This window comes from Squalius cephalus (genome assembly GCF_949319135.1).
Source record: "Squalius cephalus genome assembly, chromosome: 13".
Taxonomy (NCBI): domain Eukaryota; kingdom Metazoa; phylum Chordata; class Actinopteri; order Cypriniformes; family Leuciscidae; genus Squalius; species Squalius cephalus.
Genome location: NC_137134.1, coordinates 7063094 through 7076509, shown reverse-complemented (window position 1 = coordinate 7076509; position 13416 = coordinate 7063094). Strand labels below are relative to the sequence as shown.

Sequence of the window (13416 nt, the reverse complement as noted above, 5' to 3'; positions counted from 1 at the left end):
AAAAAAAAAAGTATGTTATATAGCATGAGTGTGTGTAGTGAATGTAATCTGGGCATACTACATCCGTCATGTTGTCATAATCATGTGACCAACCAGCATCAGTTGTGTGCTTCACTGTCATTCATAAATCCTCTGGTTAAATGCCATATTGAATTTAAAAGCTGTGTGAGGAATGGACGTACAGTCTTACAATGGCATGCACTGTATATGTCCTAGATCACATAATTTTCACAACTCACAACTTATAAATTGTTTTATGTAGATTTTGTCTACTGAATTTTTTTTTGGTAAGATGTTTTCGTAAGTCTCATTTCCATTCCTCTCAAAATGTATTTATTTATTTATGTAATACTCTACAGTAGTCTTTAGAATTCAGAGCATTTGGGATTAAATGTGATTGCAGTTTGAATAAAAAAATGTAGTTTGTATTTTGTGTGTCAGTAGTGGAATAACTTTAATTTAAAAAAATCCTATGTTACTTTTATTTTGAAAACCGCGAAACATGATGCCATGCCATGATGTGTTTTATCACCGACTTTAATTTTGAAAACAAGCCAACAACAAAACGTTTCCCGTTTTGTACCTCCTCTCGTGTGCTTCTTGTTTGGCTAATGCTCCGTCTAAGCGAAGCAAACTGCATTCTAAATAGCTGTATTTTAATGCAATTGCGAAGATTTTAAAATATATATATCTTTAAGGATGTCCAAAAATGTTTGAAGTAAAGTCTTTTTCCGGTTCGCTTCCGGTTTCCACGTCTCGCGTTTGGCATAGTCACGTTTACAGTTGCAGCTATTTCTGCTCAATTTCAGACACTTTTATTTTCTACAATCTTTGTCGGGTTTTCAGCAAGTATCTGAAAGGTTAACAGATGATAATAGTTACTTTCTTAATCAGTTAAGTTGAAGTCTCCCCTCTATTTATTATCTGTGTTAATATTGGGGTGATATTTCTGCACACATTTAGTGTAAAAATGTGGTGTTGGAGACACTGATAATGGAGAGAGATTTACTCAGACAATCTGTATCGTATCATGGTGAAAACCTGTTGTCACTGTTAAAATGTGAACAGAATGAAAACCCAGACTTTAAAAATGTGGCTGCTGATCTCGCCAAAACTCTTAACCAAAGGTAAGAGTCGTTTTATGATCGTTGTGCATGGTTCATTTGATCCCTAATATCATGTTTGGGTTGTGACCCCAAGACCCTATAAATAGCTCGTTAGGCTACTTAAAGGAATAGCTATTCTGTCCAAAATAATTGAATAATTAATAATGATAATGCTGTTTAATCAATTAGCTACTCGACTGCATGTCGTTTCAAACATGTATGACACGTATTTATTTTTTCTCCTGTGGAAAGCGAATTGAGACATTTAACAGAACGTTCGTGTTGTTCTTTTCCGTACAATGAAAGTGAATGGACACTAGAGCTTTATTATATTTAAAAGCAGCATAAAAGTAGTCCATACGATATGACTTGTAGGCCTATTACTACAATATAAATCTTTTCTGCCACTTAAGAAAACATTGACATAAAAAGTCATACTTATGATATAGAAAGTTATAGTTTCGACCTTGTATTTCATCATTTCGACTTTTTAATCTTTTAATTATTACTTAAACGGTTAGTTCACCTAAAAATGAAAATTATTGCATCATTTACTCACCCTCATGTTGTTCCACACCCGTAAGTTCTTTTTAATTTTTAAATGATATCTGAGAGGTTTCTGTCCCTCCATTTACAGCTACACGACAACCACTTTGATGCTTCAAAAAGTTCATAAAGAGATTGTTGAGTGGTTTAGTCCAATTTTTTTTTTAAACGGGATTGATTTACATGACAAACATATTCAATTTAGGCTTTTATTCACATTAATCAGTAAACATAGAAGCTCAACCCTACGTGCTTGACGTCATTGGTTCTTGCTGAAGCTCAAACGTGCTGCGTAACACAAGGATGAACCTCATTGGTTCTTGCTGAAGCTCAAACGTGCTGCGTAACACTAGAATGAACCTCATTGGTTCTTGCTGAAGCTCAAACGTGCTGCGTAACACGAATGAACCTCATTGGTTCTTGCTGAAGCTCAAACGTGCTGCGTAAAACGAGAATTAACCTCATTGGTTCTTGCTGAAGCTCAAACATGCTGCGTAACACGAATGAACCTCATTGGTTCTTGATGAAGCTCAAACGTGCTGCGTAACACGAGAATGAACCTCATTGGTTCTTGCTGAAGCTCAAACGTGCTGCGAAACACGAGAATGAACCTCATTGGTTCTTGCTGAAGCTCAAACGTGCTGCGTAACATGAGAATGAACCTCATTGGTTCTCGCTGAAGCTCAAACGTGCTGCGTAAAACGAGAATTAACCTCATTGGTTCTTGCTGAAGCTCAAACATGCTGCGTAACACGAATGAACCTCATTGGTTCTTGATGAAGCTCAAACGTGCTGCGTAACACGAGAATGAACCTCATTGGTTCTTGCTGAAGCTCAAACGTGCTGCGAAACACGAGAATGAACCTCATTGGTTCTTGCTGAAGCTCAAACGTGCTGCGTAACATGAGAATGAACCTCATTGGTTCTCGCTGAAGCTCAAACGTGCTGCGTAAAACGAGAATTAACCTCATTGGTTCTTGCTGAAGCTCAAACGTGCTGCGTAACACGAATGAACCTCATTGGTTCTTGATGAAGCTCAAACGTGCTGCGTAACACGAGAATGAACCTCATTGGTTCTTGCTGAAGCTCAAACGTGCTGCGAAACACGAGAATGAACCTCATTGGTTCTTGCTGAAGCTCAAACGTGCTGCGAAACACGAGAATGAACCTCATTGGTTCTTGCAGAAGCTCAAACGTGCTGCGTAACATGAGAATGAACCTCATTGGTTCTTGCTGAAGCTCAAACGTGCTGCGTAACACTAGAATGAACCTCATTGGTTCTTGCTGAAGCTCAAACGTGCTGCGTAACACGAGAATGAACCTCATTGGTTCTTGCAAAAACTCAAATGTGCTGCGTAACATGAGAATGAACCTCATTGGTTCTTGCTGAAGCTCAAACGTGCTGCGTAACACTAGAATGAACCTCATTGGTTCTTGCTGAAGCTCAAACGTGCTGCGTAACACGAGAATGAACCTCATTGGTTCTTGCAAAAACTCAAATGTGCTGCGTAACATGAGAATGAACCTCATTGGTTCTTGCTGAAGCTCAAACGTGCTGCGTAACACTAGAATGAACCTCATTGGTTCTTGCTGAAGCTCAAACGTGCTGCGTAACACTAGAATGAACCTCATTGGTTCTTGCTGAAGCTCAAACGTGCTGCGTAACACGAGAATGAACCTCATTGGTTCTTGCTGAAGCTCAAACGTGCTGCGTAACACTAGAATGAACCTCATTGGTTCTTGCTGAAGCTCAAACGTGCTGCGTAACACGAGAATGAACCTCATTGGTTCTTGCAAAAACTCAAATGTGCTGCGTAACATGAGAATGAACCTCATTGGTTCTTGCTGAAGCTCAAACGTGCTGCGTAACACTAGAATGAACCTCATTGGTTCTTGCTGAAGCTCAAACGTGCTGCGTAACACGAGAATGAACCTCATTGGTTCTTGCAAAAACTCAAATGTGCTGCGTAACATGAGAATGAACCTCATTGGTTCTTGCTGAAGCTCAAACGTGCTGCGTAACACTAGAATGAATCTCATTGGTTCTTGCAAAAACTCAAACGTGATGCATAACACTAGAATGAATCTCATTGGTTCTTGCAGAAGCTCAAACGTGCTGCGTAACACGAGAATGAACCTCATTGGTTCTTGCTGAAGCTCAAACGTGCTGTGTAACACGAGAATGAACCTCATTGGTTCTTGCTGAAGCTCAAACGTGATGCGTAACACTAGAATGAATCTCATTGGTTCTTGCAGAAGCTCAAACGTGCTGCGTAAAACGAGAATGAACCTCATTGGTTCTTGCTGAAGCTCAAACGTGCTGCGTAACACGAGAATGAACCTCATTGGTTCTTGCTGAAGCTCAAACGTGCTGCGTAACACGAGAATGAACCTCATTGGTTCTTGCTGAAGCTCAAACGTGCTGCGTAACACGAGAATGAACCTCATTGGTTCTTGCAGAAGCTCAAACGTGCTGCGTAACACGAGAATGAACCTCATTGGTTCTTGCTGAAGCTCAAACGTGCTGCGTAAAACGAGAATGAACCTCATTGGTTCTTGCTGAAGCTCAAACGTGCTGCGAAACACGAGAATGAACCTCATTGGTTCTTGCTGAAGCTCAAACGTGCTGCGTAACACGAGAATGAACCTCATTGGTTCTTGCTGAAGCTCAAACGTGCTGCGTAAAACGAGAATGAACCTCATTGGTTCTTGCTGAAGCTCAAACGTGCTGCGAAACACGAGAATGAACCTCATTGGTTCTTGCAAAAACTCAAACGTGCTGCGTAACACGAATGAACCTCATTGGTTCTTGCTGAAGCTCAAACGTGCTGCGTAACACGAGAATAAACCTCATTGGTTCTTGCTGAAGCTCAAACGTGCTGCGTAACACGAGAATGAACCTCATTGGTTCTTGCTGAAGCTCAATCGTGCTGCGTAACACAAGGATGAACCTCATTGGTTCTTGCTGAAGCTCAAACGTGCTGCGTAACACGAGAATGAACCTCATTGGTTCTTGCTGAAGCTCAAACGTGCTGCGTAACACGAGAATAAACCTCATTGGTTCTTGCTGAAGCTCAAACGTGCTGCGTAACACGAGAATGAACCTCATTGGTTCTTGCTGAAGCTCAATCGTGCTGCGTAACACAAGGATGAACCTCATTGGTTCTTGCTGAAGCTCAAACGTGCTGCGTAACACGAGAATGAACCTCATTGGTTCTTGCAGAAGCTCAAACGTGCTGCGTAACACGAGAATGAACCTCATTGGTTCTTGCTGAAGCTCAAACGTGCTGCGTAACACGAGAATGAACCTCATTGGTTCTTGCTGAAGCTCAAACGTTTTGCGAAACACGAGAATGAACCTCATTGGTTCTTGCAAAAACTCAAACGTGCTGCGTAACATGAGAATGAACCTCATTGGTTCTTGCTGAAGCTCAAACGTGCTGCGTAACACTAGAATGAATCTCATTGGTTCTTGCAAAAACTCAAACGTGCTGCGTAACACGAGAATGAACCTCATTGGTTCTTGCTGAAGCTCAAATGTGATGCATAACACTAGAATGAATCTCATTGGTTCTTGCTGAAGCTCAAACGTGCTGCGTAACACGAGAATGAACCTCATTGGTTCTTGCTGAAGCTCAAACGTGCTGCGTAACACGAGAATGAACCTCATTGGTTCTTGCTGAAGCTCAAACGTGCTGCGTAACACGAGAATGAACCTCATTGGTTCTTGCTGAAGCTCAAACGTGCTGCGTAACACGAGAATGAACCTCATTGGTTCTTGCTGAAGCTCAAACGTGCTGCGTAACACGAGAATGAACCTCATTGGTTCTTGCTGAAGCTCAATCGTGCTGCGTAACACAAGGATGAACCTCATTGGTTCTTGCTGAAGCTCAAACGTGCTGCGTAACACTAGAATGAATCTCATTGGTTCTTGCAGAAGCTCAAACATGCTGCGTAACACGAGAATGAACCTCATTGGTTCTTGCTGAAGCTCAAACGTGCTGCGTAACACGAGAATGAACCTCATTGGTTCTTGCTGAAGCTCAAACGTGCTGCGTAACACGAGAATGAACCTCATTGGTTCTTGATGAAGCTCAAACGTGATGCGTAACACGAGAATGAACCTCATTGGTTCTTGCTGAAGCTCAAACGTGCTTCGTAACACAAGGATGAACCTCATTGGTTCATGCTGAAGCTCAATCGTGCTGCGTAACACAAGGATGAACCTCATTGGTTCTTGCAGAAGCTCAAACGTGCTGTGTAACACGAGAATGAACCTCATTGGTTCTTGCTGAAGCTCAAACGTGATGCGTAACACTAGAATGAATCTCATTGGTTCTTGCAGAAGCTCAAACATGCTGCGTAACACGAGAATGAACCTCATTGGTTCTTGCTGAAGCTCAAACGTGATGCGTAACACGAGAATGAACCTCATTGGTTCTTGCTGAAGCTCAAACGTGATGCGTAACACGAGAATGAATCTCATTGGTTCTTGCTGAAGCTCAAACGTGCTGCGTAACACGAGAATGAACCTCATTGGTTCTTGCTGAAGCTCAAACGTGCTGCGTAACACGAGAATGAACCTCATTGGTTCTTGATGAAGCTCAAACGTGATGCGTAACACGAGAATGAACCTCATTGGTTCTTGCTGAAGCTCAAACGTGCTGCGTAACACGAGAATGAATCTCATTGGTTCTTGCTGAAGTTCAAACGTGCTGCGTAACACGAGAATGAACCTCATTGGTTCTTGCTGAAGCTCAAACGTGCTGCGTAACACGAATGAACCTCATTGGTTCTTGCTGAAGCTCAAACGTGCTGCGTAACACGAGAATGAACCTCATTGGTTCTTGCTGAAGCTCAAACGTGCTGCGTAACACGAATGAACCTCATTGGTTCTTGCTGAAGCTCAAACGTGCTGCGTAACACGAGAATGAATCTCATTGGTTCTTGCTGAAGTTCAAACGTGCTGCGTAACACGAGAATGAACCTCATTGGTTCTTGCTGAAGCTCAAACGTGCTGCGTAACACGAATGAACCTCATTGGTTCTTGCTGAAGCTCAAACGTGCTGCGTAACACGAGAATGAACCTCATTGGTTCTTGATGAAGCTCAAACGTGCTGCGTAACACGAGAATGAACCTCATTGGTTCTTGCTGAAGCTCAAACGTGCTGCGTAACACGAATGAACCTCATTGGTTCTTGCTGAAGCTCAAACGTGCTGCGAAACACGAGAATGAACCTCATTGGTTCTTGCAAAAACTCAAACGTGCTGCGTAACACGAATGAACCTCATTGGTTCTTGCTGAAGCTCAAACGTGCTGCGTAACACGAGAATAAACCTCATTGGTTCTTGCTGAAGCTCAAACGTGCTGCGTAACACGAGAATGAACCTCATTGGTTCTTGCTGAAGCTCAATCGTGCTGCGTAACACAAGGATGAACCTCATTGGTTCTTGCTGAAGCTCAAACGTGCTGCGTAACACGAGAATGAACCTCATTGGTTCTTGCTGAAGCTCAAACGTGCTGCGTAACACGAGAATAAACCTCATTGGTTCTTGCTGAAGCTCAAACGTGCTGCGTAACACGAGAATGAACCTCATTGGTTCTTGCTGAAGCTCAATCGTGCTGCGTAACACAAGGATGAACCTCATTGGTTCTTGCTGAAGCTCAAACGTGCTGCGTAACACGAGAATGAACCTCATTGGTTCTTGCAGAAGCTCAAACGTGCTGCGTAACACGAGAATGAACCTCATTGGTTCTTGCTGAAGCTCAAACGTGCTGCGTAACACGAGAATGAACCTCATTGGTTCTTGCTGAAGCTCAAACGTTTTGCGAAACACGAGAATGAACCTCATTGGTTCTTGCAAAAACTCAAACGTGCTGCGTAACATGAGAATGAACCTCATTGGTTCTTGCTGAAGCTCAAACGTGCTGCGTAACACTAGAATGAATCTCATTGGTTCTTGCAAAAACTCAAACGTGCTGCGTAACACGAGAATGAACCTCATTGGTTCTTGCTGAAGCTCAAATGTGATGCATAACACTAGAATGAATCTCATTGGTTCTTGCTGAAGCTCAAACGTGCTGCGTAACACGAGAATGAACCTCATTGGTTCTTGCTGAAGCTCAAACGTGCTGCGTAACACGAGAATGAACCTCATTGGTTCTTGCTGAAGCTCAAACGTGCTGCGTAACACGAGAATGAACCTCATTGGTTCTTGCTGAAGCTCAAACGTGCTGCGTAACACGAGAATGAACCTCATTGGTTCTTGCTGAAGCTCAAACGTGCTGCGTAACACGAGAATGAACCTCATTGGTTCTTGCTGAAGCTCAATCGTGCTGCGTAACACAAGGATGAACCTCATTGGTTCTTGCTGAAGCTCAAACGTGCTGCGTAACACTAGAATGAATCTCATTGGTTCTTGCAGAAGCTCAAACATGCTGCGTAACACGAGAATGAACCTCATTGGTTCTTGCTGAAGCTCAAACGTGCTGCGTAACACGAGAATGAACCTCATTGGTTCTTGCTGAAGCTCAAACGTGCTGCGTAACACGAGAATGAACCTCATTGGTTCTTGCTGAAGCTCAAACGTGCTGCGTAACACGAGAATGAACCTCATTGGTTCTTGCTGAAGCTCAAACGTGCTTCGTAACACAAGGATGAACCTCATTGGTTCATGCTGAAGCTCAATCGTGCTGCGTAACACAAGGATGAACCTCATTGGTTCTTGCAGAAGCTCAAACGTGCTGTGTAACACGAGAATGAACCTCATTGGTTCTTGCTGAAGCTCAAACGTGATGCGTAACACTAGAATGAATCTCATTGGTTCTTGCAGAAGCTCAAACATGCTGCGTAACACGAGAATGAACCTCATTGGTTCTTGCTGAAGCTCAAACGTGATGCGTAACACGAGAATGAACCTCATTGGTTCTTGCTGAAGCTCAAACGTGATGCGTAACACGAGAATGAATCTCATTGGTTCTTGCTGAAGCTCAAACGTGCTGCGTAACACGAGAATGAACCTCATTGGTTCTTGCTGAAGCTCAAACGTGCTGCGTAACACGAGAATGAACCTCATTGGTTCTTGATGAAGCTCAAACGTGATGCGTAACACGAGAATGAACCTCATTGGTTCTTGCTGAAGCTCAAACGTGCTGCGTAACACGAGAATGAATCTCATTGGTTCTTGCTGAAGTTCAAACGTGCTGCGTAACACGAGAATGAACCTCATTGGTTCTTGCTGAAGCTCAAACGTGCTGCGTAACACGAATGAACCTCATTGGTTCTTGCTGAAGCTCAAACGTGCTGCGTAACACGAGAATGAACCTCATTGGTTCTTGATGAAGCTCAAACGTGCTGCGTAACACGAGAATGAACCTCATTGGTTCTTGCTGAAGCTCAAACGTGCTGCGTAACACGAATGAACCTCATTGGTTCTTGCTGAAGCTCAAACGTGCTGCGTAACACGAGAATGAATCTCATTGGTTCTTGCTGAAGTTCAAACGTGCTGCGTAACACGAGAATGAACCTCATTGGTTCTTGCTGAAGCTCAAACGTGCTGCGTAACACGAATGAACCTCATTGGTTCTTGCTGAAGCTCAAACGTGCTGCGTAACACGAGAATGAACCTCATTGGTTCTTGATGAAGCTCAAACGTGCTGCGTAACACGAGAATGAACCTCATTGGTTCTTGCTGAAGCTCAAACGTGCTGCGTAACACGAATGAACCTCATTGGTTCTTGCTGAAGCTCAAACGTGCTGCGTAACACGAATGAACCTCATTGGTTCTTGATGAAGCTCAAACGTGATGCATAACACTAGAATGAATCTCATTGGTTCTTGCTGAAGCTCAAACATGCTGCGTAACATGAGAATGAACCTCATTGGTTCTTGATGAAGCTCAAACGTGCTGCGTAACACTAGAATGAATCTCATTGGTTCTTGCTGAAGCTCAAACGTGCTGCATAACACGAGAATGAACCTCATTGGTTCTTGATGAAGCTCAAACGTGATGCATAACACGAGAATGAACCTCATTGGTTCTTGATGAAGCTCAAACGTGATGCATAACACTAGAATGAATCTCATTGGTTCTTGCTGAACCTCAAACGTGCTGCGTAACACGAGAATGAACCTCATTGGTTCTTGATGAAGCTCAAACGTGCTGCGTAACACGAATGAACCTCATTGGTTCTTGCTGAAGCTCAAACGTGATGCATAACACGAGAATGAACCTCATTGGTTCTTGCTGAAGCTCAAACGTGATGCGTAACACGAGAATGAACCTCATTGGTTCTTGCAGAAGCTCAAACGTGCTGCGTAACACGAGAATGAACCTCATTGGTTCTTGCTGAAGCTCAAACGTGATGCGTAACATGAGAATGAATCTCATTGGTTCTTGCTGAAGCTCAAACGTGCTGCGTAACACGAGAATGAACCTCATTGGTTCTTGCTGAAGCTCAAACGTGCTGCGTAACACGAGAATGAACCTCATTGGTTCTTGCTGAAGCTCAAACGTGCTGCGTAACACGAGAATGAATCTCATTGGTTCTTGCTGAAGTTCAAACGTGCTGCGTAACACGAGAATGAACCTCATTGGTTCTTGCTGAAGCTCAAACGTGCTGCGTAACACGAATGAACCTCATTGGTTCTTGCTGAAGCTCAAACGTGCTGCGTAACACGAGAATGAACCTCATTGGTTCTTGATGAAGCTCAAACGTGCTGCGTAACACGAGAATGAACCTCATTGGTTCTTGCTGAAGCTCAAACGTGCTGCGTAACACGAATGAACCTCATTGGTTCTTGCTGAAGCTCAAACGTGCTGCGTAACACGAGAATGAATCTCATTGGTTCTTGCTGAAGTTCAAACGTGCTGCGTAACACGAGAATGAACCTCATTGGTTCTTGCTGAAGCTCAAACGTGCTGCGTAACACGAATGAACCTCATTGGTTCTTGCTGAAGCTCAAACGTGCTGCGTAACACGAGAATGAACCTCATTGGTTCTTGATGAAGCTCAAACGTGCTGCGTAACACGAGAATGAACCTCATTGGTTCTTGCTGAAGCTCAAACGTGCTGCGTAACACGAATGAACCTCATTGGTTCTTGCTGAAGCTCAAACGTGCTGCGTAACACTAGAATGAACCTCATTGGTTCTTGATGAAGCTCAAACGTGCTGCGTAACACGAGAATGAACCTCATTGGTTCTTGCTGAAGCTCAAACGTGCTGCGTAACACGAATGAACCTCATTGGTTCTTGATGAAGCTCAAACGTGATGCATAACACTAGAATGAATCTCATTGGTTCTTGCTGAAGCTCAAACATGCTGCGTAACATGAGAATGAACCTCATTGGTTCTTGATGAAGCTCAAACGTGCTGCGTAACACTAGAATGAATCTCATTGGTTCTTGCTGAAGCTCAAACGTGCTGCATAACACGAGAATGAACCTCATTGGTTCTTGATGAAGCTCAAACGTGATGCATAACACGAGAATGAACCTCATTGGTTCTTGATGAAGCTCAAACGTGATGCATAACACTAGAATGAATCTCATTGGTTCTTGCTGAACCTCAAACGTGCTGCGTAACACGAGAATGAACCTCATTGGTTCTTGATGAAGCTCAAACGTGCTGCGTAACACGAATGAACCTCATTGGTTCTTGCTGAAGCTCAAACGTGATGCATAACACGAGAATGAACCTCATTGGTTCTTGCTGAAGCTCAAACGTGATGCGTAACACGAGAATGAACCTCATTGGTTCTTGCAGAAGCTCAAACGTGCTGCGTAACACGAGAATGAACCTCATTGGTTCTTGCTGAAGCTCAAACGTGATGCGTAACATGAGAATGAATCTCATTGGTTCTTGCTGAAGCTCAAACGTGATGCATAACACGAGAATGAACCTCATTGGTTCTTGCTGAAGCTCAAACGTGATGCGTAACACGAGAATGAACCTCATTGGTTCTTGCAGAAGCTCAAACGTGCTGCGTAACACGAGAATGAACCTCATTGGTTCTTGCTGAAGCTCAAACGTGATGCGTAACATGAGAATGAATCTCATTGGTTCTTGCTGAAGCTCAAACGTGCTGCGTAACACGAGAATGAACCTCATTGGTTCTTGCTGAAGCTCAAACGTGATGCGTAACATGAGAATGAATCTCATTGGTTCTTGCTGAACCTCAAACGTGCTGCATAACACGAGAATGAACCTCATTGGTTCTTGCTGAAGCTCAAACGTGCTGCGTAACACGAGAATGAACCTCATTGGTTCTTGCAGAAGCTCAAACGTGCTGCGTAACACGAGAATGAACCTCATTGGTTCTTGCTGAAGCTCAAACGTGATGCGTAACACTAGAATGAATCTCATTGGTTCTTGCTGAAGCTCAAACGTGCTGCGTAACACGAGAATGAACCACATTGGTTCTTGCTGAAGCTCAAACATGCTGCGTAACACGAGAATGAACCTCATTGGTTCTTGCTGAATCTCTCAGATTTCATTAATAGATTAAAAAATATATATTTATTTGTGTTCCGAAAACGCATGAAAGTTTTACAGGTTTGGAACAACGTGGGTGAGTAAATGATGTAAGAATTTTCATTTTTAGGTGAACTAACCCTTTAATATGTCATAATTTCAACTATTTTATGTCAGAATTATCACTTGGTTTGTAATAATTTCCACTGTTCATCTCATAAATACGACTTAGCGTGTCAGAATTTCAACTTTTTGCTTAAGTATAACTTGGTATTATGATTTATCAAAGCATGATTTTGTTTTCTTATGTGGCAGAAATGGCCTTCCATACACATCTGAAGTCATGCAATTTAAGTAAGTTTTTTTTTTTTTTTGTCAAGTGAATTTGTTTTTACATAATTTGATGGGAAATATTATTTTAACTCACTGTTATTATTTATACCCAGGGGTCTGTCTCAAATACTATAATTAAAATACACTATATAAAATACACACACGCACACAGTCACATAAAAGACGTCTCTGATTGGTGGATGTTGTTCTTGGTTTAAAACAGGGATAAAGAAGATACAAGCCCTGTTCTGGAACAGTACATAGCAAGGAAAGCTGATCTTCTGTTTGCACCATCGTGGAAATCCTCCACACCAGTAGATGAATGGCAGGAGGAATCTGGAGGTGGACTGTCATCTTTACCTTCAAATGAAATTCAAAATCTTATTTCTGTTTAAGGAAGATTTATTCACACTCATTTTGTTCCAAACCCATCACCTGTTCGCTCTTTTCCATATAAAGTGAATGGGCACCAAAAGTACAGTGATTTATGTGTTATGTTCCATTGTAGCCCCAGTCCCAATTCACTTTAATTGTATGGAAATGAGCAACCAGGATATACTTCTAAAATTCTACTTTTGTGTTTCACACGAACTCTTTCTCTAATGATTGCGTATGTTGCCGTCTCAGAGGCGTACGCCATCATGCCCCCGCTGGAGCAGTTCATGGAGGTGTCGTTTGAAGAGCGACGTGAGCTCTTCTACCGGGACGTGGAGCGCGGAGACATGCTTATCGGAAGGATCAATTCAGTACGAGACTTCGGTTTATTTGTAACGCTTCTCTGCACTGCTGGTGGACTGGAGAGGGATATCGAGGATCTTGAGATAAAGGTTGGGTTGATTTATCTGTTTCTTCTCTGAAGTGTGTAATTCTACACCACTAATGGCCGGCATCAGCAACAGAATTCCAAATATAAATGTATTTTTAATAAATAATTCATGATGTTTTTTTTATATCT

The 13416-nt window shown here is 42.6% G+C and overlaps 1 protein-coding gene across 2 annotated transcripts in view; it reads left to right on the top strand.

Annotated features, from left to right (window-relative positions):
• The first annotated feature begins 533 nt into the window (after positions 1-533).
• ttc14 (tetratricopeptide repeat domain 14) overlaps positions 534-13416 on the top strand; it is a 21301-nt gene continuing 8418 nt past the window's right edge. Inside the window, exons 1-4 of one of the 2 annotated variants that reach the window (XM_079891152.1) lie at positions 534-1127; positions 12444-12482; positions 12685-12803; positions 13089-13288. In XM_079891152.1, coding sequence (XP_079747278.1) covers positions 994-1127; positions 12444-12482; positions 12685-12803; positions 13089-13288 — 492 coding nt within the window. In that variant the 5' untranslated portion in view covers positions 534-993. The remainder of the gene's footprint in view (positions 1128-12443; positions 12483-12684; positions 12804-13088; positions 13289-13416) is intronic. The other variant, XM_079891153.1, reaches the window with a different exon arrangement.